Raw genomic sequence first — 25875 nt, forward strand, 5'->3', positions numbered from 1 at the left:
TGAAAGCCCCTTTCCCTGTTTCCTTCTCTCCTAGGGTTGCCAACCTCTGGCTAGGGGCTGGAGATCTCCTGGAATCACAACAGATCTCCCAACTACAGAGATATGTTCCCCTTAGGGTTGCCAAATCGAAGTCCCTGGAGATTTTGGGGTGGACCCTTGGGAGGGTGAATTTGGGGAGGGAAACAATCTCATCAGGTTATAATTCCCTCCCGCCTCCAAAGCAGCCATTTTCTCCAGGGAACTGATCTCTGTCATGTGGAAAGCAGTTGTAATTCTAGTGATCTCCAGCCCTCACCTGGAGGTTGTCAACTCTAGTTCCCCTGTAGGAAATGGCTGTTTTGTAGGCTGGAGTTTATGGCATTGTACCTTTCTGAGGTTCCTCCCCTCCTCAAACTTCACCCTGTTCAGGTTCCACCCCTCAGATCTCCAGAAATTTCCCAACCTGGAGTTGGCAACCTATCTTCTTTCCTCTGTCTTCAGCTTCCTGTCGCCTCCCTCCCTGTAGCCTCTACTGAGGAAAACTATGGTCTTTGTCCACAGTGGGGACCAAAGCAGCTTACATTATTCTCTTCTTCTCCTTTTTATCCACACAACAACCCTGTGAGGTAGGTTAGGCTGAAAGTATGTGACTGATCCAAAATCACCCAGTGAGCTTCCATAGCAAGTTGGGGGTTCAAACCTGGGTCTCAGAGACCTTGCTCTGAAGCTCTAATCACTACACCACACTGGCTTTCATAGGTGGTTGCTGTTGAACAGTAGCCAACAACCAGGCCTAGTTCAGTCATGCAAGTTGAGTGGTATCAAGTTGTCCAGAGGTTGCTTTAGACCTAGGATTGCCAACCTCCAAGTGGGACCTGGAGATCTCCTGGAATTACAACTGAACTCCAACCAGCAGAGGTCTATCTCCCTGGAGAAAATGGCTGCTTTGGAGGGTGAAGTCTATGGCATTATATTCGGCTGAGGCCTCTCCCCTCCCCAAACCCTGTTCTTCTCAGATTCTACCTCAAAATCTGCAGGAATTTTCCAACCTGGAGCTGGCAACCTGGATTCCACCCTCAAAGGCCAAAATAGGCCTGGAAAGGGCCCTGCCCTCTCCCCCTGTCATTTTACTCACAGAAACCCTGCTTGGAATCTGTGGTTGCATAGCAACAGCCATTGAGGGAATCTGTTGCTTAAAGCAACAGGTACTCCTCTTATCATTTTTGGATTTTTTTAACTTGCCCAATATATATATTTTTAAAGATTTCACATTGTTCTGCAAACCTAAGTTCCTTTTCAGGTTTATAGAAAGATTTGTCGTGCCTGTTCACAGCCCCAGTCACTGATTTAAGTATCCAAAGATATCCTGATTTTACTATTAGAATTAGGGATGGGCATGAACCACCCTCCCCCAAGAATTAGGGATAGGCATGAACCAATTTGGTGTCATGGCTGAGCCATGAATTGAACCACGAACCCATACGAATTAGGAGGGTGGTTCGCGAACTGACATGGTTTGTATCAGTTCATGAGCCATTTAAAGTTTAAACCCCTGCTTTCTGTTCCCTGTGATATTTTGTTTTGCAGTGGGAAGCTCCCCTGCTTTCTGCTCTTCATGAACCACCATGAACTGTAACAAAATACATGGAATTTCATGGCAGTTCTTCAGTTTGTGAATATCACTTCATAAACCATGAACCAGCCAAAATTTATGACAAACTTTAGTTCATCAGCGAGTTAGTGCTCATCCCTAATTAGAATAAAAGATGTTAAAAGTAAGCCACTCTAAATGGGACTTTAAAAATAGTATCAAAAAGAATATTGCTCCGGAAACGAAAAAGCCACTGCTTTTTCCTAGTTTTACCATCACCTTTAAGGGCCAATAATCCAATTCAGACTTTATCTCCATAAAATTAATGGGTCTAGGAAAGCTTAACTCTGTGCTGTATTGTGTGGCCCTTGTGTTCTAATGCAAAACAAGCATCAGGGTTTGGTTAGACTAAAAGTCTTGCAGAGTAACCTGCAGCTTGACTAAGGAGGGTAGCCATTCTTATTGTGATGGGTAAAATAAAATGACCTATGCCTGTGTTTTGTCTCTGTTTCAGAATCCCATGTTACAATGCATTTTTTACAAGACAGTATGTTTTACTAGAAAGTTATTGACTAGCTATTCTTCTGAGTCTTTATGGAACACCTTTGCTTATCTGTTTCATTTAAATCTAAATACGCGGTAAATCAGTAAACAAAATATTTCACTATTTCTCCATTTGAAAGCTAATTTGAGTGGAAGTTGAAAGCAATTTTTGTCTGTGTTTAGGATACACATATAATGTTTTCTAAAAATGTACATATCACTGATGGGGGGGAGAAATCTCTATTATGCCTTGAAGTTATAGATTCTTCTTGAAGAACATACAGTCCACTTCCCCCATGCAGCTTCTAAAATTTGGAAACTGGAAATTGATTAAGAAAACTGTGAAGGAAAAGTTATATACTAAATAGGGTTGCCATCTTCCAGGTGATAGGTTGAGATTTCCTAGGATTACAACTGATCACCAGCCAATAGAGACCAGTCCACATGGAGAAAATGGCCGTTCTGTAAGGAGGACTCTGTGACATTAGACCCCACTGGAATCTTTCTCCTGCCCAAGCACCGTCTTCCTCAAGCACCACCCCCAAAACCTTCAGGTATTTCCCAGCCCAGAGCTGGCAACCCTAGACAGGAGAGAAATAAAAATCCAAAACCCGTTAAAGACAGCAGCAAAATTCAGAAGTTTTTTTTAAAAGATATTTAACCAAGACCATTACTAAAAGAATTTCCACTATTTCTTTTCTCTGTCTTTAGATAGTTATTATTATAAAAATATATTTAATATATGTTTATATTGTGTTATTTTCTCTATCCTTTTCTATTGAAAATATATTTTCCACAGAGTGATAAATCCAGACACAAAGTTCTTTGTATACTGTAACTAGATTGATGTAAACGCTACATGCATTTTTCCCAGACACACTAATGGGAATGCACATGTGTGCACTTATGAGAAATGGCATGTCTAAACAATTCTAATAATAACTTATCTGATAGATGTAAACGCTACATGCATATGCACATCACTCCCAAACACATTTACTTGGAAGTAAGGCCCAGCTCATGAAGCACCTTCAAATATTGCCAGATAACAGCAGCCGCCAGCTAAATTCACAGCCACTTTTGGATTAAGCTGGTGGCACTTCTTGTGATGTTCGAAGTGGAACTTGCACATGCTACAGCAGTAGACAAATCCATCCATTCATTCAGTATAGCACCTTTCTCCCCAGTGGGGAAAAAAAGCAGCTTACACCATTCTCCTGTATTCCATTTTATCCTCACAACAATCCTGTGAGGTAGGGAAGGCTGAGCATGTGTCACTGGCCCAAGGTCACCCAGCAAGCCTCTATGGCAGAGTGGGATTCGAACCTGGTTTTCCCATATCCTAGTCCAACACTATAACCACTACACTACACTGTTAGGACCACCCCACAAGTTCTTGTTGAACATCAAGTAAGTACCATTAGCTGAAAGCATATTTGGCAAGGTGTCATTACAGCTATATTTAACTGCAAAAAAGGGATCACTTTTAAGCACATTTGTTGTGTTACTGAGTTACACTTTATATACCTAAATAACTCTCATAATATTACCAGCACAGGTTGAAATGTTACATTTTTGTCAGTGAAGCAAAGAGAGTTCATGTCTCTGTAATGTATCTTCCAGCATTTGGGTTACTGGCACTTCAGTAATATCCTACAACAATCTCCCAAACAAGCAGCCATTTGGTAAACCACTCCAAACCAGCCCCATTTAGTAAGTCACCCATGTGCCCGTGCTTGCTCTGCATATCCAGTGGTGGCTATCACAGGGCTTCTTGTTGTATGAATTTGTCTTCAGTCCTAGCATTTCAATGGACAGCCAAAAAATTACTGACAAAGCTATCACATTGGCATAAGCAAAGCTCTGGAAAGGTGGGAAAGCTAAACCAAAAAAAGAAAAATTCTTTTACACAGGAGGCTGAACTTTTAGAAATTACAGCTTGTATGGCTGCTTTCCCATATGAGATAAGGTCAACACCCCCCAAAACTTTGAAATGTGCATTTGTCATAAACAATTTTCAGCTACATGAAGCAAAACAGGTCCTGTGGCTGAGACCCAACATGCAGAATGAGAGTGCTTGCATGCACAAAGTTAACTTCGGTGTTGAAATTAATTCTAAACTTGCAAAAGACATACAAAAATATTAACACCCATTAAATGTTTGGGGAAAGGTGTGGTGCTAAGAGTGTTAAGAAGTTAAATGAAAGTGTAGTCTGACACAGCCATTTACACTGAAAGCATGGTTATACTTCTGTAATAAGCCAACAGTTACTGTTTGCTGAAACAAAACAAGAGGGTCAGCCTTCCAAGACCTTCTTCCTCTGTCTGTTGGTTACATACAAGATGCCCTTTTCAGAATCTCTAAATGGTAAATTAAGCAACAGATTCTTGCAACTTTCTTCTTAAATCACCCATATCTACCTTTTAAGTTTAAATGAGAAATGCTCAAGTATAGTGTTCCTTCACATCAACTGTATTAACGCATTGTGCTGTCTGTCTCTACATGTGACATATGTGTGATTATGCATGGCTTTCAGAGCATGCAGATGTGCTCATTTCTAGTACACAGCAGCACATATCCCATGCAGAGTTTGGAAGATATAGTCCAATAGAAGTACAGATATTTGTAGAGCATTTTCTTTATTATATGGCTATTAAAGATTATAGCTGGAAGGACTAACTTATCTAGGGTGGCCGAGATAATGAACACCACCCAACTGACTACTCTGATTCCTGTATTTTGTTTGGTTTATTTCTCTAAGGGATGGCATTTTTGTATACTGCTATTTCCTTTCTCTGCCAGAACCTAGTACTTTGTACTGATCAAGTTACCTCAGTGCCATTGGCTTTGAATGGATAATAACATGACTTTATGCAAATACAGAGTGACACTATCACTAGACTGCTCTCCCATTTGTACTGATTGAAAATCTTGACAAACAAAGCAGGGGAAAACTGGAAATATTCCTACAACACTGGAAAAAAATGAAATAAAGTAGACATTTGGGGAAATGCCAGTTTGTTTTCAAATAAATAAAATGGCTGGCCTACAGAAATATGCCGTAATAAAACTCCTACATTCAGTAAATAATTTCCTTGTTCACAAGTAGCAAATGCTTGTGGTTTTGCAGCATAAGTATCAAATGTGACTGTCTGCATAGCTGCATTGTACAGAATAGCTAACAACTATCATGTATTGCATGTTGCTTAAAACAGCTTTTCCAGGGATATTTCAGTATACAAAAAAGGCAAATAGAAATATTTAAAACTGAAAAAATTAAATTAGCCAATTATTATATTAATTTTGCAAGTTACTCCAAACCATAAAAGACAAAAAAGGCCCCTAGATGGCCAAGCAAATATATCTAAACACAGAGTATCACAAAAATGTGGTAGCCCATCATTCTCTCTAATGGTTCACTTTAGTCTGTGCACACACAAGTATTCACTGTAAGCTGTAATTGGTCCTTGTAGCCAAGAATTTTAAAACCTTCCATACCAGCAATTCAGTTATTACAAAGTAAATGTAACAATACAATCCATACATTTGTAATTTCGTTAACAATAAAATAAATATTTATGTCAAACTCCTTCTTTCTTGATTGCACACTTTATATTGGAAGCTAAAAGGTCACAAAACATGAAAAGAAATGCCAATTAATTTTGTTTTACTCTAACAGCAAACTTTAATATATCAGGAAGGTAGCCACTCCAAGCCAAGGAGGCTTTGAACTTCCAAAGAAATCAGTGAAAGCTTTTCAGATACTTTACTGTTATACAGAGCTGTACATCCACGCCGAGCTATTCACCAGTGTGCAGCAACAGTCTTCCAGTGGGCCAGGATGTTCTTGGCAGTTAACTGAGGGAGAAACTATGGAGTGAGGTTAAAAATTCCAAGCTGGAAGTAGTAACATAAACATTATGTGTTTCCTGTATGAAGGAGGTTGCAGTTCTTGAAGCTGGGAAGAGCAGAAAGAAGGAATGAGTGTCTTTCATTTTATAAATGCTGAGGCACAAAACACAGTCGCTTCTAGAATTTTCATACATGAAATCCTTTTTCTTGTATGTGCATCATGTGTAATCGCAGAGTCTGTAAACTGCTTACTATTCGTCTCTGGTGTCCAATAAGTACAACACCAATTCTTCTAATGTCACTGTAATAAAAAAGGGAAAAAAAGAAGTAGTAGTAGTTTAGAAATCATTCTTGCAGCAGTAGGAACAGTACATCATAAACATATAAATTAAATTATTTCATGCTTCTTATCCATAACCTGAAAAGCTTAGAAATATTTTGGAAGGATACTTGAAATGGTTAAGAACAAAGGTGCATTGCCAACAGAGAAAATGAACACAGCAAAAAAACCCATGGAGAATCCAACTGAACAGCCACATGATTTGACCAACCACATTTTTGTGAATTGTGCCTGCAACTTCACATGGCATAAATGAAGAAGTAACCAGAGTACCATGGGTATAAAGGAAGTTCTAGAACAGACAAATAATTAAACACTTGCATTGTTGATTGGAGTGCCACAAATGGCAAAACCACTATATATGAACCTTATGGCTTTCTTTCTCTCCTTCCCTCTCTCCAAACAGAAAGAGTGGGAAAACTGCATGGGAGAACATAGTGATTTTATTCATAGTTTCTGTCCATGTGGGAGTTTCACCCACTTCCCAGGTAATAACCAGTCCTGGTATTATTCATTTTTAAGAAAATCCATCTGTGGCCCTTGAATAGATTAGGAGAATAGATGTTTACCTTTGTTCATAGATGTTTACCATAGAGCTTTTCTCCAAATTTGCTCATAAACTCATTAAGGAACAAAACAACAACAATAGGCAACTAATGATGTATGATCTGCTATCACTCCATCCCAATACATTTCAGGGTTGTTATAATGAAAACTATGTTTTAAAAATACTTTTCCAATTGACTCATATGGAATGGGCTTAAGAAACTGCTGCCAACAGAAGTATGGGTTTTGGATAGATAGAATAAAATTTTATGACTTATTGGATTTCCATGTTCCTAAGAAAGTCTGAAGAAATATCTCTTATTTCAAAAGTGGGGAAGGCACTCCAACAGGTCTTTTTCAATGGCAATGTAAGAATGGACTTACTCAATACTCATTCTTAAAACAAGATCCATAGTTGTATACCCTGCTGCCATGAAGTTAGTTTTGTATTGGCCCATTTTTATTGAGTCCAGCCAGTCACTGACTGACACAAAGAAAGGGTATTCGGGGACTTCACCAGGTGAATCTGGCATTCTATAGGGGGGAAATGAAAATGAAAAACATATAAATGCAGAGATCAGAACTTAGCCTTAGTTTTCTGAAGACATATTTGTAGTACAGAATAAAAATGTATCAGATGAAAAAAGCAGAGAAGGTTAGATTGTAACCTCACTGGACTGGATCCTATGAACCTCAAGCTCAAGGCATTAATGGAAGCAGATCTTTCCCACCTTCCTACAGCATCCCCTTGTGATCCCAAAAAAGGCCTCGTGAACAAAAGGGCATGCAACATAGGTGGCTGCAGTAAGGAGGGAGAAACAGACAAAACAGTCTATTTCTGCCTTTCCTGCCAGTGTCTTTTCTACTGGTGGAAGGACTTAGAATCATAGAATCACAGAGTTGGAAGGGGCCATACAAGCCATCTAGTCCAACCCCCTGCTCCATGCAGGATCAGCCTAGAGCATCCCTGACAAGTGTTTGTCCAGCTGCAGCTTAAAGACTGCCGGTGAGGGGGAGCTCAACATCTCCTTAGACCGCCAATTCCTCTGTTGCTCTTACTGAAAATCCCCCCCCAAAATATCTAGCCGGTACCTTCCCACCCTTAATTTAAACCCATTATTGTGACTCCTATCCTCTGCTGTCAACAGGAACAGTTTCCTGCCCTCCTCTAAGTGACAGCCCTTCAAATATTTAAAGAGAGCGATCATGTCTGCCCTCAACCTCTTCTTCTCCGGAGTAAACATTCCCAAGTCCCTCAGCCCTTCCTCATAGGGCTTGGTCTCCAGGCCTCTGATCATCCTTGTTGCTTTCCTCTCCACCTGCCCTATTCTGTCCACATCCTTTTTGAAGTGAGGCCTCCAGAACTGCACACAATACTCCATGAGCGGCCTGACCAATGCAGTGTACAGCAGGACTATGACTTCTTATGATTTGGGTATTATGCCTCTGTTGATACACCCCAAGATCGCATTAGCCTTTTTGTTGCTGCATCACACTGGCTGCTCATATTTAGCTTCCGGTCCACCTATACTCCAAGATCTTGTTCACATATACTGCTACCCAGAAGTGTACTCCCCCATGCAGTATGCTCATTCTTCATTTTTGTTCCCCAGATGTAGAACTTGGCACCTATCCTTGTTAAATTGCATCTTGTTCACATCCACCCATTTTTCCAGTGTGTTCAGATCTCGTTGAATTCTATCTCTGTCTTCTGGTGTGTTTGCTGCTCCTCCCAGTTTGGTGTCATCTGCAAATTTAATGAGTAGCCCCTCCACACCCTCATCCAGATAATTTATAAAAATATTGAAAAGTACCGGGCCCAGAACTGGACACTTCCCTCCATTCAGATGAAATGCCATTGACAACTACTCTCTGAGTGTGTTTCTCCTGATAGTGACTTCTGATGGCAGAAGAGAGAACGCAAGAGTAATTATGTCCATTTCAGTCTTCTTCTTTCTGTATAACACTATTTATTTTTTGTCTACAGTGTATCCCTGACAACTCACAAAGCCTTTTTGAGGGTTACAGGCTGCTGTAGGAAGGAAAAGGTCCATTTGCATGTCATAGAACCTGACACATAGCTATATTTACAACTAGGATTTGTTTTTTTCTGGAATAAATCAACCATAATTTTAATATAAAGAACAATTTTAAGCTTCAGGTTTGTTTTTTTAAAGAGGCCTTACTAGAATAAGAGTAAAACTTTCTACTTGTAAATAATTCAGAGATGGACCTCTCTTGAGTTTTAATCCTTCATACAATTTTGTACATGTAACCCCAACAGAAATAAAAAATATGTATATGCATATATTGATCAACTGCTAGATAGCTACTAGAAATGTGGTTCCACTATGCATTTTTAGGATAAACAGGGTGACACAGAATTATACATTTTCTTTAGTCAATAGATGACAAAGAAGGGAAGTATTCATTCTGAATATCAGTGGCTCTCTGTTTGCTTCTTCTTTCCTGTAACTTATTCCTTATTACTTGTATTATGCAGCTTGGTGTCCCCTGCTTTTTGTTATTACACATATACAATCAAAAGGTAACTTCCTGCCAATGTTTTAGCCAAATCCTGTGTTTTAGCTGCTGGAGGAAATTCATGGTGGCCACGTCTATCATCCCAGCAGCACAATATCTAGCTGCCAGGATAACACTGTGCTATCTGCTGGCACTTATCCTGATGGTTATAAAAAAGCATGTTAAGGCAAGTCTTACACAAGTATATCCTCCACTAGTGTATGAAGAGAGCTGGGGTTGCGTATCAATTTGTCTAGGAAGCTGACAATGTCTGTGAACTTTGGCCGGTGGTTTCTTTCTTTTTGCCAGCAATGAAGCATTAGTTGGTGAAGAGAAGCAGGGCAGCCCATGGGAGCTGGAAGCCTGTAACCTTCTTCTATGGACAGAATCACCTATAATAATACAAAAACTCAGAGTGAGGCAAGATGATGTGGTTTTACATTTCCGTATGCAAACTAAAACCAAGCACACAAAATCAATGGATAAAGACCTGAAGTGACATGGAACCCATTAAGACAAATGATCTAAAACAGGGCCTGATGTCACAGATTCTTTTAGATAAAATATATTTCCTTGTATAAAGCTTCATCTTACATGATATATGAGGACTGTAAGGTCCCTGAATACTAATCATATGGTGTAAAACAGAATTATAATACAGATTATTCTTAAACATTTCTCTTGATTGCAATGGAACTTACTTCCAAGTAGGCTTAATTAGCTCCAGAACCTAAGCCTGCCATCTTAGAACAATTTGCACTGGAACAATACGATTTCAATGATAATCCCTCCAAAGCTACTTCAGTGACATGTCTGAATCCACCTGTACACCTAAAATGCAGATTGCATCAGTCTACTGCTGCATTGGGATAAATATGTAATAATATCTGAGAATCCACATATATTAGTATATTGGTAGATACTGAATAGGGGCTGCGGTGGCTCAAGTGGTTAAGATGCTGAACTGCAGACCGTGAGGTCAGTATTTCAGCAGTTCGAGACCCAAGTGCTGCATGATGGAGTGAGCTCCTGTCTCTGGTCCCAGGCTCCTGCCAACCTAGCAGTTCGAAAGCAAGACATTGCAAGTAGATAAATAGGTACCACTTCGGTGGGAAGGTAACAGCGTTCCATGTGCCTTGGCATCTAGTCATGCCGGCCACAAAGACGGAAACGTCTTTGGACAGCGCTGGCTCTTCGGCTTTGAAACGGAGATGAGCACCACAACCCTAGAGTCGGATTCGACTGGCTTTCGAGCAAAGGAAACCTTTACCTTTACTAGATACTGAATGTTCTCCCCCATTAAGCTGGATTCTGCAAATGAATTTGATTCACTCAGTTGGGATTCTATAGTACATTTAAAACAACGCCAACATTTAGTAGGTCCCAGCAGCCCTGAAGCTGAGCCAAATGAGTAGACTGTTTACTACTTAATGAATATCACAGTTATTGTCACAAGAAGTCATGACTCCCTGTGAAGTCTGTATTTTGGACAGGTTCAAGTTCTGTTCTTTGAGCTGTGGCTAATCAGTAAAGAATGTTGGTTATGGAATTCAAAGAAAATCCAGGGAATTTTTTTTAGTGATCTAATATCATAGTTATCTTAGTTTTCCTTCCAAATTAGAAAAATCAGTGTTGAGTTCCACATGTGCTGGTTATACTCCATTCAATATTCCTTTCATTCTGTTGAATAATTTATCCAAGTTCTGTGATGGAGAACTCCCTTTTGGTTGCATTTTGATAAATTTACAATCTATATGTAAAAGTGATTTCAAAATGCCACAAGAGCCTGCTGACTTCATCACATTTTAAGAAATAGCACAGTGCCTTTGGGAGACTGCCCTGGATATGTGGTCTCTTGAAATCCCCAATACTTTTCTTTCCAGGCTAAGATGGGCTAACCAATTACAAAACAAGAACACTTTTTGGGTTAAATGTTTTAGCTCGGTATAATTTTGTAGCTCAAAACCATCTGTCATGTCCTGAACTGTTATGGGCTTTAGAGGAATGGTATTTGTGACACCGTTTGTCAGGGGTCTTGTTGTAGAAAAAGAGCTGCCGGAGCTCATTAGCATAACTCATTAGCATAACTTATTTGCATATGCCACGCCCCCTGACATCACCAGAAGTGACAGAAGGCCACACCCCCTGACATCACCGGAAGTGTGTCAGAAGGCCCGGCTACTTACCCTCCTGCTTCATCCTCATTCCCAAACGACCAATTACAAAACAAGAACACTTTTTGGATTAAATGTTATAGCTCGGTATAATTTTGTAGCTCAAGACCATCTGATGTCCTGAACTGTTATGGGCTTTAGAGAAATGGTATTTGTGACACCGTTTGTAGAGTAATGTGATACAGCATGGGGAGACTCTACTTGGACACCAAGATCATTGGCTAACTTTCGGACATTCACTCTCATTTTAACCTGATTTACAAGAATAGTTGGACGGAGTGAAAAAATTATGTACACCATTCTAAATTCCTTGGAGGATGGCTCTTTCCTTTCCAGGAGGTTTGCTATGATCTCCTGGCAGTTGAATAAAAATTTGCTGTAAAATCCAGAGGAAGGAATTACCCACAAAAGTGGGTAATTGAGATCCCTCTCGTGAGTGACACTGTTCCTGAAGAATTCCTTCATATTAACAGAATTATGTATTTTTCACCTGAAGCTACTAGTTTCTACTGAAAGTTCAATAGCCTAGCTAATATTTATTAATTAAGCATTAGGATATAAAAGCTGTGCAATTAATGGAGATATCTAGTGCCTGCCACACACTGTAAGAGAACATTAATCAGCACAACCACAAGTTTGAATGAATACAATAAAACAGTTATCTGCTTCATCAAGTAACACTTCTTATACTAGAGTAATAAAATGAATATTAAAAAATCAGTCAAGTAAAATGTAAGCTCTGTATTTCCAAGGAACAGTGAGTTGAATGTAATATGAAATCCACGCTCATATGGGTTTGGCTTCCCAGTTTTATGTTTCTGAGACCTAGAATTCATACTGAATCCACGAATCTTTTTCAACACAGGGAGGACCAAGAGAAAATTTAATGTGCATCCTCAGATGCCATAAGAAAGCCCATAAGGAGGACCAGTAGACATTAGCTTTCTCCTGCTGACTACTGCTCAGCAGCTGCAGCTGAAATTGAAGCTCCATTTGGATATCGTAGGCTCCGGTCACATGGGCAGGAAACTGCAGGGGGGAAGCGTGGCTGTTTGTTCCGGGGCAAACTAACGCGCAGTTAAGCGATCAGACCTCCTGTGGAGGTTCTGTGGAGGTACCGTGGAGGTTCCGTGGGTAGGGAGAGGTGCTGATCACAGGACATGCCTGCGCGCAATGAAGAAGCGCGCGGTGCGGCAAACTGGTTTTCTTTTTTTGTGTACACGATGAATGCGCATGTGCCGTTGGGTGCGTGTGCGCATCCATGGAGACTTGGGGGGAAAAACACCTTTTTCGCAAGGGGACATGGGCGGGCGCTGGATGCCACCGGAAACACGATCAGACGCCCGCCCTTGCCCCGCGGTTTCCGGAAACTAGTACCTCCGAGGTACTAGTTTTTTGCTGCGTGTTTTCGGCAGGAAGCCTTGGTTGTGCCATGGAAGCGCTACACTTCCCAGATGTGCTGGTGAGATCGCGCCCGGAAAATCCGCCTGTCTTCCGTCTCTCTTGTATGGTTAATGTTCCGTGTGACCGCAGCCAATGTTAAAAAGCTAATAATATATCTATTCACAGATCTGTCCAACCTTTTAAAAATCCAATTAAGCCTGTGGTCATCACCACGGCTTGTGGCAGTGAGTTCCACCAAGTCCAACTACCTATAGTGCGAAGCAGTATTTCCTTTTGCCTGTCTTGATTCTACTACAACAATTTCATGACCCCAAATTCTAACATTGTGGGAAGAGGAGAAAAGTCTCTGTATCTACTTTCTGTAAACCATAATCTTGTAGCCTTCTATCATGTCTCTTTCACGTTCCCTTTCTTGTAAACTAACAAGTCCCTTCATATGATGTACACTCCAACCCTGTGATCATTTTAGTTGTATTTTCCTGGACTTTCTCTAGTTTTTTAAAAATACTTAATCCTTTTTGAGATGCAGCAACCAGAACTGCATACACTGACACAAATGTGGCCGTAGCAGAGGTGCTCCTACAATAGTCTGTTTAAGAACATGCAATGCATTGTGGGTTGCACTGCTCCCACTTCCAAGCACTTCCATATTATTTTCCTATAGAACAATGAAATCCAAATGACAGATCGTGGAGGTGTTACCCACCAGGCTATGACTAGTAAGTGCTCAAGACAATGGAACATGACAGCTGATGGTCCATAATAGAAACATAATACAACTTGTGGATCCACCTGGCACAGGTTATTCCTGATTATATGCAGGTATGTAGCTCTCAACACAGAGACACACATACTTCAGCAAAACCGGCTAAAGTAATTGATCTGGTGTAGCGTTAAAAAATCCTGTCAACAGTACAATTAGAAAAAAAATGCTACAGTATTTGCCAATGCAAATATCGTGTGTGTGTGTGTGTGTGTATGCCACATTCAGAGACAGCAGCTACGTTAAATAAATGCAAGTAGGCATGAATATCTGCATCAGAAATCAAGGTCCAAGAAGGTAAAGCAACTAGCAAAGACAACAGTACAAATACTAATTGCATTTTTATCCAGTTTGGTGTAGTGGTTAAGAGCGGTGGACTCTAAGCTGGAGAACCGAGTTTGATTCCCCACTCCTCCACATGCAGCTGCTGGGTGACCTTAGGCCAGTCACAAGTTCTCTCAGAGCTGTTCTCTCAAAAGCAGTTCTCGAAAGAGCTCTCTCAGCCCCACCTACCTCACAGGGTGTCTGTTGCAGGGAGAAGAAGGGAAGGAGATTGTAAACCACTCTGAGACTCTGAAGGGCAGGGTATAAATCCAATCTCATCTCCTCATCTCCTCATCTCCCCCTTTTCTCCAATCTCCTTTCCTCTTCTCCCCTTTTCCTCCCATCTCCCTTTATCCTAACAGCAATATTATCAAGTAACTCTGGCTCTCATTAACAAGGTATACAATTATGTTTCCTCCAACACATACTTTTTCTGTTTTATGCCTTACCACTATTTGAGTGAAATGAGCCATTTTTCCATTCTGCTGGAACAAAGAGTACTGAGAATACTTGTACTGTGTCAGTTCAGTTCTATGCAGAGTTGCACCAGCCTTTTGTCCACCAAAATCAATGGTCTTAGACTGAAGTAACTCTGCGTAGGATTGCACCGTGTACCTAATGTGCTCACACAGAAATAAGTGTGCCCAATAATAACCACAGTGACTGGGAATCTGATAACCCAATTGAAAACAGTAGGGCTATTCCAGTGTACGAATGCTAAAACAGCTAACCATTAATGTCTACAGATCATTAAGCAAGGAATAACTTGAAAGAACAGCAGTTTAAAAAGCATTCATGTGAACAAACAAGTTTTTGACTGGAAATACTTACATCTTGGTTAGACATCTCCCAATATGGCCTTTCTCCATATGACATCACTTCCCACATGACAATCCCATAACTCCATGTATCACTTGCTGAAGAGAACTTCCTGTAGGCTATTGCTTCAGGAGCTGTCCATCTTATGGGAATTTTTCCACCCTGGAAAACATGTTGAAAAGTCCTGTTTATAGATCTTGTTTTTAGGTCTAGAATTCTGCTGCCCCATGGCATTGACTAAAAAATGTGAAAAAATAAATGGAGTATATCCTCGGGCAGAATTATTAACTTTCTCCCATGATCAGTTTACTAATATGACACTGCTAGAATGATATCATAATTGAGATCCAAAATCATCTTAGCCATTTTAGACATTTTAAGTTCCTTACCATTCATATAAATAATGAGACTGCATCTTGTGAAATATTTAATAACTTTCAAGTCATATCTGAAAGCTCATTAAACAAACAAGAAGCATGCTAACTGAAGAAACAGAGCACACTGAATGGAGTGGAAATTATTACCTTTTCCCAGGGCTCTTTTTGTAGCAGGAGCTCCTTTTGGTAGAAGATAGGTATAAAGTTCATGGTTTTCAATTGTTTAGGGGAAAATTTTGCCGTGTCTGGATCAAAAAGGACTTTAGCTTCATATCAGGAAAAAAAACGCTTTTGTTTGGGGTATAGAGAATCCTTGGCAAATATTATTCAGCTTAGGTTAAGTAGACATTTAGATATTATGTAACCACACCTCTCTTTACATCTGACTAATAAGAGAATTTTTATTCAAATGATGTATAATTCTTTGTAACCAATTATGCTTTTTGGATGTTATTTTCATTATGATGTCATGATGATGTCATTTAAAGTATAACATTTTATGTATTTCCTGGTTGTGCTCAGAAAGCAGTCAACTTTTGATGGGCTTGTTTGGCCTAACTGTTTTCAAGTGTCTTGATTGCAATAAAAACACTAAGATCTTCCTCCTCATTTTGACTTCAATTTGGACTGGGAATTTATTTCTATAACATACTTACTTGGACTTTCAAAAGGCTTTTGAAAAGATAGCTCACCAAAGACTCCAGAGTAAACTCAGGAATCATAGGATAAGAGGACGGGTTCTCTTATGGATTAAAAACTGGCTAAATGACAGGAAGTAAAGAGGTGGAATAAATGGAGAGTTCTCACAATGGAAGGACGTAAGCAGTGGTGTTCCATAAGGATTGGTCTTGGGGGTGGTATTATTTCATTTGTTCATAAATGATCTGGAACTAGGGGTTGAGTAGTGTAATGAATGTGTCAACCCAGTGTGCCACAGTGGTGAAAAAGGCAAACTCTATGCTGGGGATTATTAGGAAAGGGACTGAAAATAAAACGGTTGATAATGCCCCTGTTTAGATCTATGGTGCAGCATCATTTGGAATACTGTGTGCAGTTCTGGTCACTGTATCTCAAAACGACATCACAGAACTGGAAAAAGTACAGAAGAGGGCAACCAAGATGATTATGAGAGTGGAACACCTTCCTATGAGGAAAGGCTGAAGAGAGTGGGACTTTTCCGTTTAGAAAAGAGATGACTAAAGAGCTTAATAAAATTATGCCTAGGGTGAAGAGAGTTGACAAAGAGAACTTTTTCTCCCTCTCCCAAAACACTAGAACTCAAGGGCATTGAATGCAGATGTGACGGATAGCACAGAAAGGCAGGCTTTTTGTATCAGAGGGTCAGGGAGTTCAAGAATTAATCTTCCCTGGAAAGAGGAGCTTAGGTGATTGGCTGCTCTGTTCACTCTCTAATTGGCCTGCATCAGCTGAGAGAGAAAATCAAATAGCTGATTGGGAGGGGAAATAGGTCTTCTGCCTTTTGGTCTTTTTAACATCTGGATCAGTAGCCAGAAGGTTTGGCTTCTGAGGGAAGAGACATTTGGGAGTCAATGTTTTCTGACAGGCAATAGTAAGAAAAGTACTTCTACAGAAAGAAGAAGAGAAACCCCATTATCTTAGAAATATTAAAATTGCTCTGAGGGAGAACTTTAAATTCTCAGTCAGCAAAGCCTTATACAGACAAAGGATACTGCAGAAGGATTTGGCAGAAGGTCTGGGTAGTTAGAGAGAACTCCCATACAAGCCAAATAGTAACAGGAGTTATAACGTCTTAGGGACAAGGAGAATAACTCCCTGCCAGTGAAAGGGGTTGGGAAGAGAACCCTGGTCTGTGATAAAGGGGAGAAGCTTCGACACCTCAGGAGTTAGTGAAAAGCTGTAATATCTACAGGAAAACCTAGAACTCTGAAGGAAGAAATCTAGAAACAGCAATAAGAACTGTGCTGAATTATACTAAACAAAGTACCTATGTCTTTCTTTGAAAGACATAGAAAGCCTTGAAACAAATTACAAATGCACTCTGTTGAATTTCTAATAATTCAGCTCTGTAAATATTAGAAAGTTTTTACCTCAGCAATCTCAAAACCTTGACTATTCCATTTATACATATATTCCCTGCCTGTTTAATAAAATCTTTATTCTGTTTTTGAAAGTTAACTTGCCTCGTGCCATTTAATAAGAACATAAGAACATAAGAGATGCCAATGTTGGATCAGGCCAAAGGCCCATCCAGTCCAACACTCTGTATCCCACAGTGGCCAGAAGTCTTTTATGACTCAAAGAATATATACATGCTACTGTAGGGCAACTCAGTCTACTGAGGGGAACTGAAGATTTGGCGGAAAAAATCTGCCAGAGTGTTGGGGAGATACAGGGGTTCATCATAGAAGTTGATAGGCAGTAGCTTCAGGACGGACAAAAGAAAGTGCTTCTTTACACAATGATTTATTATAATGTGGAATTTGCTGCCAAAGATATAGTGATGGCCACAGGTACAGACAGCTTTAAAAAGAGATTAAACAGATTCATGGAGGATACTAGCCCATGGACTAAAGGAAACCTCCATGTTGAGAGGCAGCCAACCTCTCAATCCCAGTGCCAGGAGGCAACATCAAGGGAAGGCCTCAGTCTCTATGCCCTGTTGTTGGCCCCCCAGAGGAACTAGATGGCCACTGTGTGAGATAGGATGCAGGACTAGATGGACCACTGGTCTGAATCAGCAGGGCTCTTTTTACGTTATCTTTTATTTTAAAATGTGCATACCTATCACCTTTTCAGAGATAGGTGGACACACAAACAGTTTATTCTACTTGATTGTCTCACAAAATATGGCAGAGAGGAATTTTCAGGTTGGCTCATCTTCTCCATAAAGATCAAGTGGGCTTTGTGAAGCATAGTTCAGGTCAAGTGAGACTGTTATTGAATATAATGGTAAGTACTGAAAAACATTCTCTTCCTGCGAGAGTACTTCCAGTGGGAAGGCTTCTGATACACTTAATTGATTTTATTTATTATGAGCCCATGCAAAGTTTGTAATGCCTAAATATTTCATTGCCTGCAGTACTACTCTCTATAGCAGCAGTTCTCAAACTTCACCAACACATTTTACCCCCCATTCTCCAGCATTATCCACACAAGGACCACCCCCAGCCCTTCCCTCCTTCCATACCAGACATATCACACACTGTAAGCCCCATTTGAAAGTATGTTTAGCAAGTTACATATACCTAGGGAGACCATTGGCCTGCTTATATTGGGAGGCCTCCCGATGGTTGGCCCTCCTCTTGCCCTTGCTCCTCTGAGTAGTAGGAGAAAAGGCCTAGGCCAGAAAAAACATTCAGTGAAGAATGACATCACATCTGCCTGCTCTGGCCATCCCTGAGTATGGGGATGAAAATGCAGAAGATGGAATGTCCTAGAATGTCTTGCAGGACATTCCATTGCTGACCTAAGCCTGGCAGCCCTCAAACAGAGAAGCTTCACAGGGAGATTACAATGAGAAATTGCTGAACTTGAGTTCATTCACAAATTCCAAACAATGAACCCGCTAATGCTGCATAGGGACACAGGATTCTTATCTGACTACACATGCTAATTTTCGACCCCTAAGCATTTCTCCCCTGCTTTGATCAATCACATTTTGCATTGGATACCTACATCCTGACTCTTTTCTTTGCAACACTTCTCCCGCCTTCAGATTGAGATATAAGAACTCATGGATTTCCGTTTATACTTGTACCTGATGAAATGGGATTTGACTCTTGAAAGCTCATACCTTTTTGTCTCTAAGGTGCTACTGGACTGGAATCTAGCTACTCTTCATCTTGTTCTATTTGTAAATCCTGATTTTTTCCTGAATAGCAAAGATATTATCTATACTTTTGTTTGTTTATGTCTTGTGGTGCTTTAAAGACGAATTTATTTATTTATTTATTTATTGAACTTTTACCCCATCCTCCCCGCCAAGGCAGGCTCAGGGCAGCTTCCACAAAACTGCTAAACAGTATACATTTTACAATTGATAAAATGAAGTAAATGATTTAAAAACACAGACAAATTAATTTAAAACATCACTTCGATGGCGATAAAAATAAAGTGCAATTTAAGGACACATTCAGTGGTGCCACTGCGCTAAGTCGTGTTGGATTGGAGTTAATACAGGGCGTTGCTGGGAAGATGCCACTCCTAACGGAATGCCTGCCAAAAAACTCTGTTTTCACGGCCCTGCAGAACTGTGACAGGTCCCACAGGGCCCTGATCTCAGCAGCTCGTTCCAATAGGACGGAGCTACAAACGAGAAAGCCCTGGTCCTAGTTGCCATCAACCTGACTACTTTTGGGCCAGGGTGGTCCAAGCGGTTTTGGGATCCTGATCGCAGTGCTCTCTGGGGAACATGCGGGGAAAGGCGGTCCCTCAGGTAGGCCGGTCCCTGACCAACTGACTAACAGATTGATTGTGGCATATGTTTGCATGAACTAGAATCCACTTTGATGGATGCCTGAAGTGTGAACCTTAGATAGCAGATACATACATGGGTATAAAGGGAAAAAATGAAACCATGAAGCCAAAATGTCATGAAAGGCAAGAGATGCAGCTTGTAACATTTCTATTTAAAGCTGAAATGTTTCCTTTATTTTTGAGAACGTATCTCAAAATGAAAAAAAACACGAGTCATATTCCAAGAGCTTTTGTATTCATGCATTGTGATTAGTTCTGTCTTTAATATTTGTACTGACCTTGTCAAATAAAAAACACAACAGTAAGGAAAAGGGGGCAGTCAGATTAGTTTATAGTTTAACTAAACTATAAAAGTGGTGGAAAAGTGAGCCTGCACATAATGGGAAGCAGAAAATATGCATGATACTACTATGCTTCAGAGATCCCCATCCAGCCTTTTCCTTTCTGCATGTGAATTCCCTCCCTTCTCCTCTTCTCTAATGCTGTTGTTTCATGTATGATTTGCAAACTCTGGTTAAGGATGTGCTCAGATTTTGGTTTAGAATCCTGGTGGCATCCTTTATCAGGGTGAGTGATCAAACAAACATTTTGAAGAACATGACATCAACCAAGCATGGTTTTCCTGCCTAACTTTCCTTGATGGATGGGAATATTAAAATAACCAATGAGTAAATGAAAAAGAAAGTTAACAAAAGGGACAGACTTATGGCAGCAGACGTCCCAGTGGCAACTACTGCTGTTCACTGCTATTCTGTCAGCTGGTGGGAGAAAAATAAATGAAAAAAATTGCCATTGGTGTGACAGTTTTACATCACTTGTGTGAAAAATCTGGAAGTGACATCACACCTCTCTAGAAGTTGCTGGAAACTGTATGGTTTTACCTAGTTTTTCCCAGTAGAGATGTAACACCATTGCACTGATGGTGCCCCCCCCCGCCATGGCCTCATCTTTCCAAACTCTCATTGGTTGCCATTCATTGGCTGGCAACCCTAGTACAGTATTGTGACATAAGATCATCCCCTAATTGCTAAAGGAAATTGCATAGTAAATATTCACACAGACAATTCATCTCTTGTACAAGCCATTATATGCAAAGGAATGGGAAATTCTATTACTTAATTATTTTTATAAAATAAAATGTTATGCAAAAAATCCTTTACGCTTCCTACAGAGCTATGTGAAAGGCCTGAGTTAATATCTGCTCATGAATAATAGAAGGACACATTTACTTCAGCACAACTCAAATACTATTTCTAGTTCTTGATGAAAGTAATAAAAAAACTCTAGCTCTGTTGGACATTTCTGTCTGATAACACTGATAGAATGAAAAATATATTCTCCATTGTATATAGAGTGCTGTATCAACAAAATAAAATAAATATCCATTGGATCACTATGTAGTATCTAGAATAGTTCAATCAAAACTGTCATAGTCTTCAGACAGCAAGATTTGAATGAACATGTTTTTTCTTCATATAAAGCCATGCTGCATTTTACCTCATTTCTTAAATTTATAATGAGCTCAGGGAAATGCTAATTTTGCTTTCCGCTTGTAACACAGCAGTAATGATACCATTCACATGCTTATGATGCAGCCTGTTTTCATCGGAATGATTCTAGATTGCAGCTCAGAGACAAGCTGTCACACCATGCTTCAGAAGCCCCTTATCTAATGAGGGAGTGCTGATTTGTTCAGCGCAACATATTCGTTTTCTACTGAAATGGAACTAAAATACATACACACTGGCCCAGCAGGTTGGAAAGAGGGCTCATTGTCCTCTAAGTAAATGAGAACAATAAATCATAGATCAAAGTTTCCTCTCATTCAAAGTTTTGGCTTGCATAGTTAATTATGATGAGAATATTACTGAAAAATATATGTAAGTTATCAGCAGAGAATTGGGCTTGGATTCCAACAATCATATTTGCTAATAGAAGGAGGGCAAATGATTTTTGTTTTTTGCCTCTCCTACTAAAGACCTCAAATTTGCCACTTTTGCTGAAATGCCCCAGCATTTTAGGAAGGGCTGAAGCAGGAAGGGGTAGGAAGCAAAACTCTATTCCATTAATGCTATTGTCTTCAGTTGACAGAAATTATCATTGAGATCCAGACCAAAGACTTTCAGATTTCCAATTCTGAGAAAGGATAATTAACATTTACCTTCTGATCTGCTTTTCAGAGTTGTCATAGGTGCCTAGGTGTCAAAAGCAGGAGGTTACTACAGCTCTGCTCCCCTGGCTCAGTGACAGCAATGTGACGACAATTTAAATCTATACACTATTATACACTACAAGGGGCGGACCCGCGATACTCATGGCAGGCGGGAGGGGGGAGGCGGGAAAAAATTATGCCTCCCAAAAAATTTAAATGTCCCCTGAAAAAATAAATCCTGGCTACAGGCCTGGGGAGAACCCTTTCCCAGCTCCTCCTCCTCCTCCTCCTCCAGGCAGGCAGGCAAGCCACGGCATCGGGCCATGCCTTCTCCGCCTCCCAACCACCCAGCCAGCGCAGCCAGTGGGGCTTCCAGCCCAGTCCTGATTCAAGCCCCTCTTGCTGGTCTCCCCCCCTTGGCCCCAAAGCGGCGGCAGCGAGGCCAGCTGCCTCGCTGTTCTCCCCCCGCCCCAGCCCGCCCCGCCCGGCTCCAATGCGAGGGCCGAGCGGCTGCAGCCGCCCGGGCCTCGCTGCCCCCCCTGCTCCGAAGCGGCGGCGGCTAGGCTGGCTGCAGAGCATTCCCTGCGCATGCACAGGGAACGCTCTGTCAGTTTTGAGGGGATTTCAATATCCCCCCGGTAGTTTTTTAAAGTTTTCAGATTTTTGTGCACACCTGGGGACTGTCCCACGTGTGCACAAAACTCTCCCTCCCCTCCAGGTCCCCCCGATGTGCGGAAATAAGTATCCGCACACCAGGGGGCGACTTCGGAATTAGATATATAGATTATCATTCTTACTTTACTGCTGTATTGGGCTATGTCCTCCACTATTGTATATCAGTATATTCTGTAGGATTTGGTAAAGATTGATTTGATTTACAACATCTGAAGAGCTAGTTAATACAATGCTCTTTGCTACAATGCTGCATAGGCCTCTCTTTTTTCAGTGCCTCATAAATACAAGCATATACTAGATCTAGGATCACGGTATCTTCTATCCTATAAATCAGTCTCCTTGCAGTTTTCTATTGATGCATTATTCTTTGAGTAACACACCATTGGACCATCATTCCCAACTATACGTCAAATTAAATCATCATCTGTGGTGGTGATAACATAATGACAATGACATATTCGTATAATATGTCATCAGCATACCTTGCTCAGGAGACATTTAGTATATTCTGTAATATATTAGGTGCTACTTTAGTGATGTATTGTGGAAAGTTCTAATCAGAAAATAAAGTTTAAACAGTCTGCAGCATTACATCATGCTATCCAGAGACAAACAGACCTCAGGGATGCATCCATCATGAAATAATTATCGTTTTCTGTCTGAAGGAGTGGTCTTTTCTCCTAGAACCTGGTAGTTGGTGGGGACTTCATCACACTTCTGGCAGCCAGCAGTGTTAAAGATTCTTAAAACAAGGTTTTCCCAACATGGCAAATTGCAGCCCCAGGGGGTGCTTTTAGTTTAGAAAATGCCCCTTCTTTCCTGTATCCCTGTACCACAGGACCACATGTGTGACTTGATTCTGTTGAAACCAATGGTACTTAAATGTGTTTGATTTCAATTGGATTGCACCCAGTGTTTTATGTATTTGAATGTAACATTTATTTCTCAGAGACCATGCATATTGGTGTTTATTGTATCCAGGGGTCGTTTCGTAGAAAAAGAGCTAGGGGAGCTCATTAGCATAACTCATTAGCATATGCCACACCCCATGACATCACTGGAAGTGTGTCATAAAGCCACACCCCCTGACATCACTGGAAGTGTGTCATAAGGCCACACACCCTGCCCCCAACAGTCCCGGCCGCCGCTGGCCTTGCAGCTCCACTGCCGAGCCCCATGAGGGGCCCGGCGGTGGACCTGCAAGGCCGGCGGCAGTGCAAGGAAGCCCTGCGAAGGCCCTCCCTGGCCCCAGGCAGGCAGGGGTGGGGAGAGGCAGGGAGGAAGCAACTTACCCTCCCTCTTCTCCTGCCTCCTCCTGGCTGAATGAGGGCCGGAAGCGGGGCGGCCGGAAGCAGGGGGCGGGGCTTCATCATGTGCCCCGCCCCTGTACATCACCCGAGGGAACTGCGATCCCCCGCGATCCCCCCCGAAATGACCTCTGATTGTATCCAGTATTTTATTTATTTGAATGGGGCATTTATTTCTGCATATTGGTGTTTCGGCCAGTACAGAACACAGAATGCAGAAAAGAGGTGGAAACACTTTTACCTAATACCCAGAAAAGACATGTTTTTCTCCTTTTCCTTTTGATTCAAAACATCCCAAACAGTTATTTCCCTTATTTTTGTATGTTCAGTGAACATCAGGCTACATTAGCACAAGTAGTCCATTACAGACTCACAGGGAGAAACCTATAATGGATTTTAGTAAGGAATACTGCTCCTAGCATTCAGGCTACATGTAAATAAAATGTGTCCATCTGGCTAAATTATATCCAAATTGGTTTGACTGTTGTCCTGGGGTAAAGGCAATTGTCAATGATGGGATTATATGGACATTTTGCCTAATAGTCCGAGTGCAATTTCTGTGGTGAAGACCTTCTGTGAGCTATAAAGGAAACATATGTTTCTTCATTTCTACTCATTCCAGTAATCTTTGTTAATATGCCACCTATATTAAAACGGACTAAATTTAAAGACTCTTTGGGATGCCAAAAACTCAAGGAGGCCTACTTCTGTGAGCTTGAATATCTGCATACAATTTCAGATAGACAAATAGAAAGAAAAAATAATAATTTATAGATGTTTCTTACTGAATGCTTGCCTGCTCATACACCAGATGGAATGTTAGATGTGGCTGTCAGATAGGAAAACTTGGTGATTTGTAGGCTGTGGTCTCAAGTAAATTAAAGTGAAATATTGTGGCCTAGTAAAGGCAATTCTGTGATGACATCCCAAAAGACTGATTAATATTGAGTGACACATATAGTCACATGTAGCTTCTATATAGTTAATTAAAATTGCTAAACCCAACAAGCCTGTCACCACAGCGGATGCACAGAACTGTTCTTCCAAGGGATGCAAACCTTGGGAACTGAAGCTACAGTGCTGGGAACTTCCTCCCACTACCGAACATGAAATGGGAGACTCACAGCCAATTCTGAGAGTCTCCTACCCTAGCTTCAAACCAACACTTATTAACCCAACTTGGGGGAAAATTTGGGAAGAACCACGTGTCACCCCCTTGCATTCTAAAGAACCTCATGGCTATTTACACAGACTTGTGGGCCAAAAGGTGCGATTGAATGACACGGGCCCAAGAGGTGAAAAGGGAAAATGATTCCAACCCTGATAGCTGCTCTTACAATGCTATGCACAGGGATCTACACTCACACACACTCCTGTGAGAGTTTCTGTGGGGATGTCTCCCTATGTCTGCCCTCTAAGGCTCGTGTGTTGATGCCTGATACTCAGAGGTGAGGCCCGCATGGTTCAACATTAATCTGTTACCCAAATAGGCAGTCGCCTAATTAGTTGGGGAAATTAGCTTTAAAGGAGACAAAGTAAGATGGGGTAACTGGGATTCTCCGCCTATATGTATGGGGATTTTTCCCTTAAGAGAACTCTTGAAATAAACCAGACAGTTGTTCCACCGAAAAGGGTTTTTTTATTAAAAGAGAAATAAAAGGGCAAAATGCACACACAAACACATTTAAAACATGCAATCAGGTTACAGGGTGGGGGGGGGAAGTATTATTATTATTTATTTATATTTTGTGTGCTGAATAAAGCTACATCCTTTGTTCTATTTACTTGTTGGAATCAATTTGAATGATGGGTAATACACTGGTGGGGGAAGCCTCACCCCCAAACAGTGGACATCACCTGGCGATGTCCCCAATGTGATGATGTCATGTGGAAGTGATGTCATTATGTCAAGGACATCGCCATGTGACACTCTGGTTTGAGGGCAAAACCAGAGGGTCACCATGCAATGTCCTTGATGTGATGATGTCACTTCCACATGACATCATCATGTCAGGGACGTCACATGCAGTGACATTACCCTCTCCCC

General features: G+C 41.0%; 1 protein-coding gene across 1 annotated transcript in view; it reads right to left on the minus strand.

Moving 5' to 3' along the window:
* Positions 1 to 5997: 5997 nt before the first annotated feature.
* EPHA6 (EPH receptor A6) overlaps positions 5998 to 25875 on the minus strand; it is a 352339-nt gene continuing 332461 nt past the window's right edge. Inside the window, exons 12-15 of the mRNA XM_015405688.1 lie at positions 14872 to 15021; positions 9574 to 9767; positions 7237 to 7386; positions 5998 to 6267 (exon numbers count right to left, since the gene is read on the minus strand). Of these exons, the coding sequence (XP_015261174.1) occupies positions 6153 to 6267; positions 7237 to 7386; positions 9574 to 9767; positions 14872 to 15021 (609 nt within the window). The 3' untranslated portion in view covers positions 5998 to 6152. The remainder of the gene's footprint in view (positions 6268 to 7236; positions 7387 to 9573; positions 9768 to 14871; positions 15022 to 25875) is intronic.

Source organism: Gekko japonicus, unplaced genomic scaffold, assembly GCF_001447785.1.
Source record: "Gekko japonicus isolate JY-2015 unplaced genomic scaffold, Gekko_japonicus_V1.1 scaffold1318, whole genome shotgun sequence".
In the NCBI taxonomy this organism is placed as follows: Eukaryota; Metazoa; Chordata; class Lepidosauria; order Squamata; family Gekkonidae; genus Gekko; species Gekko japonicus.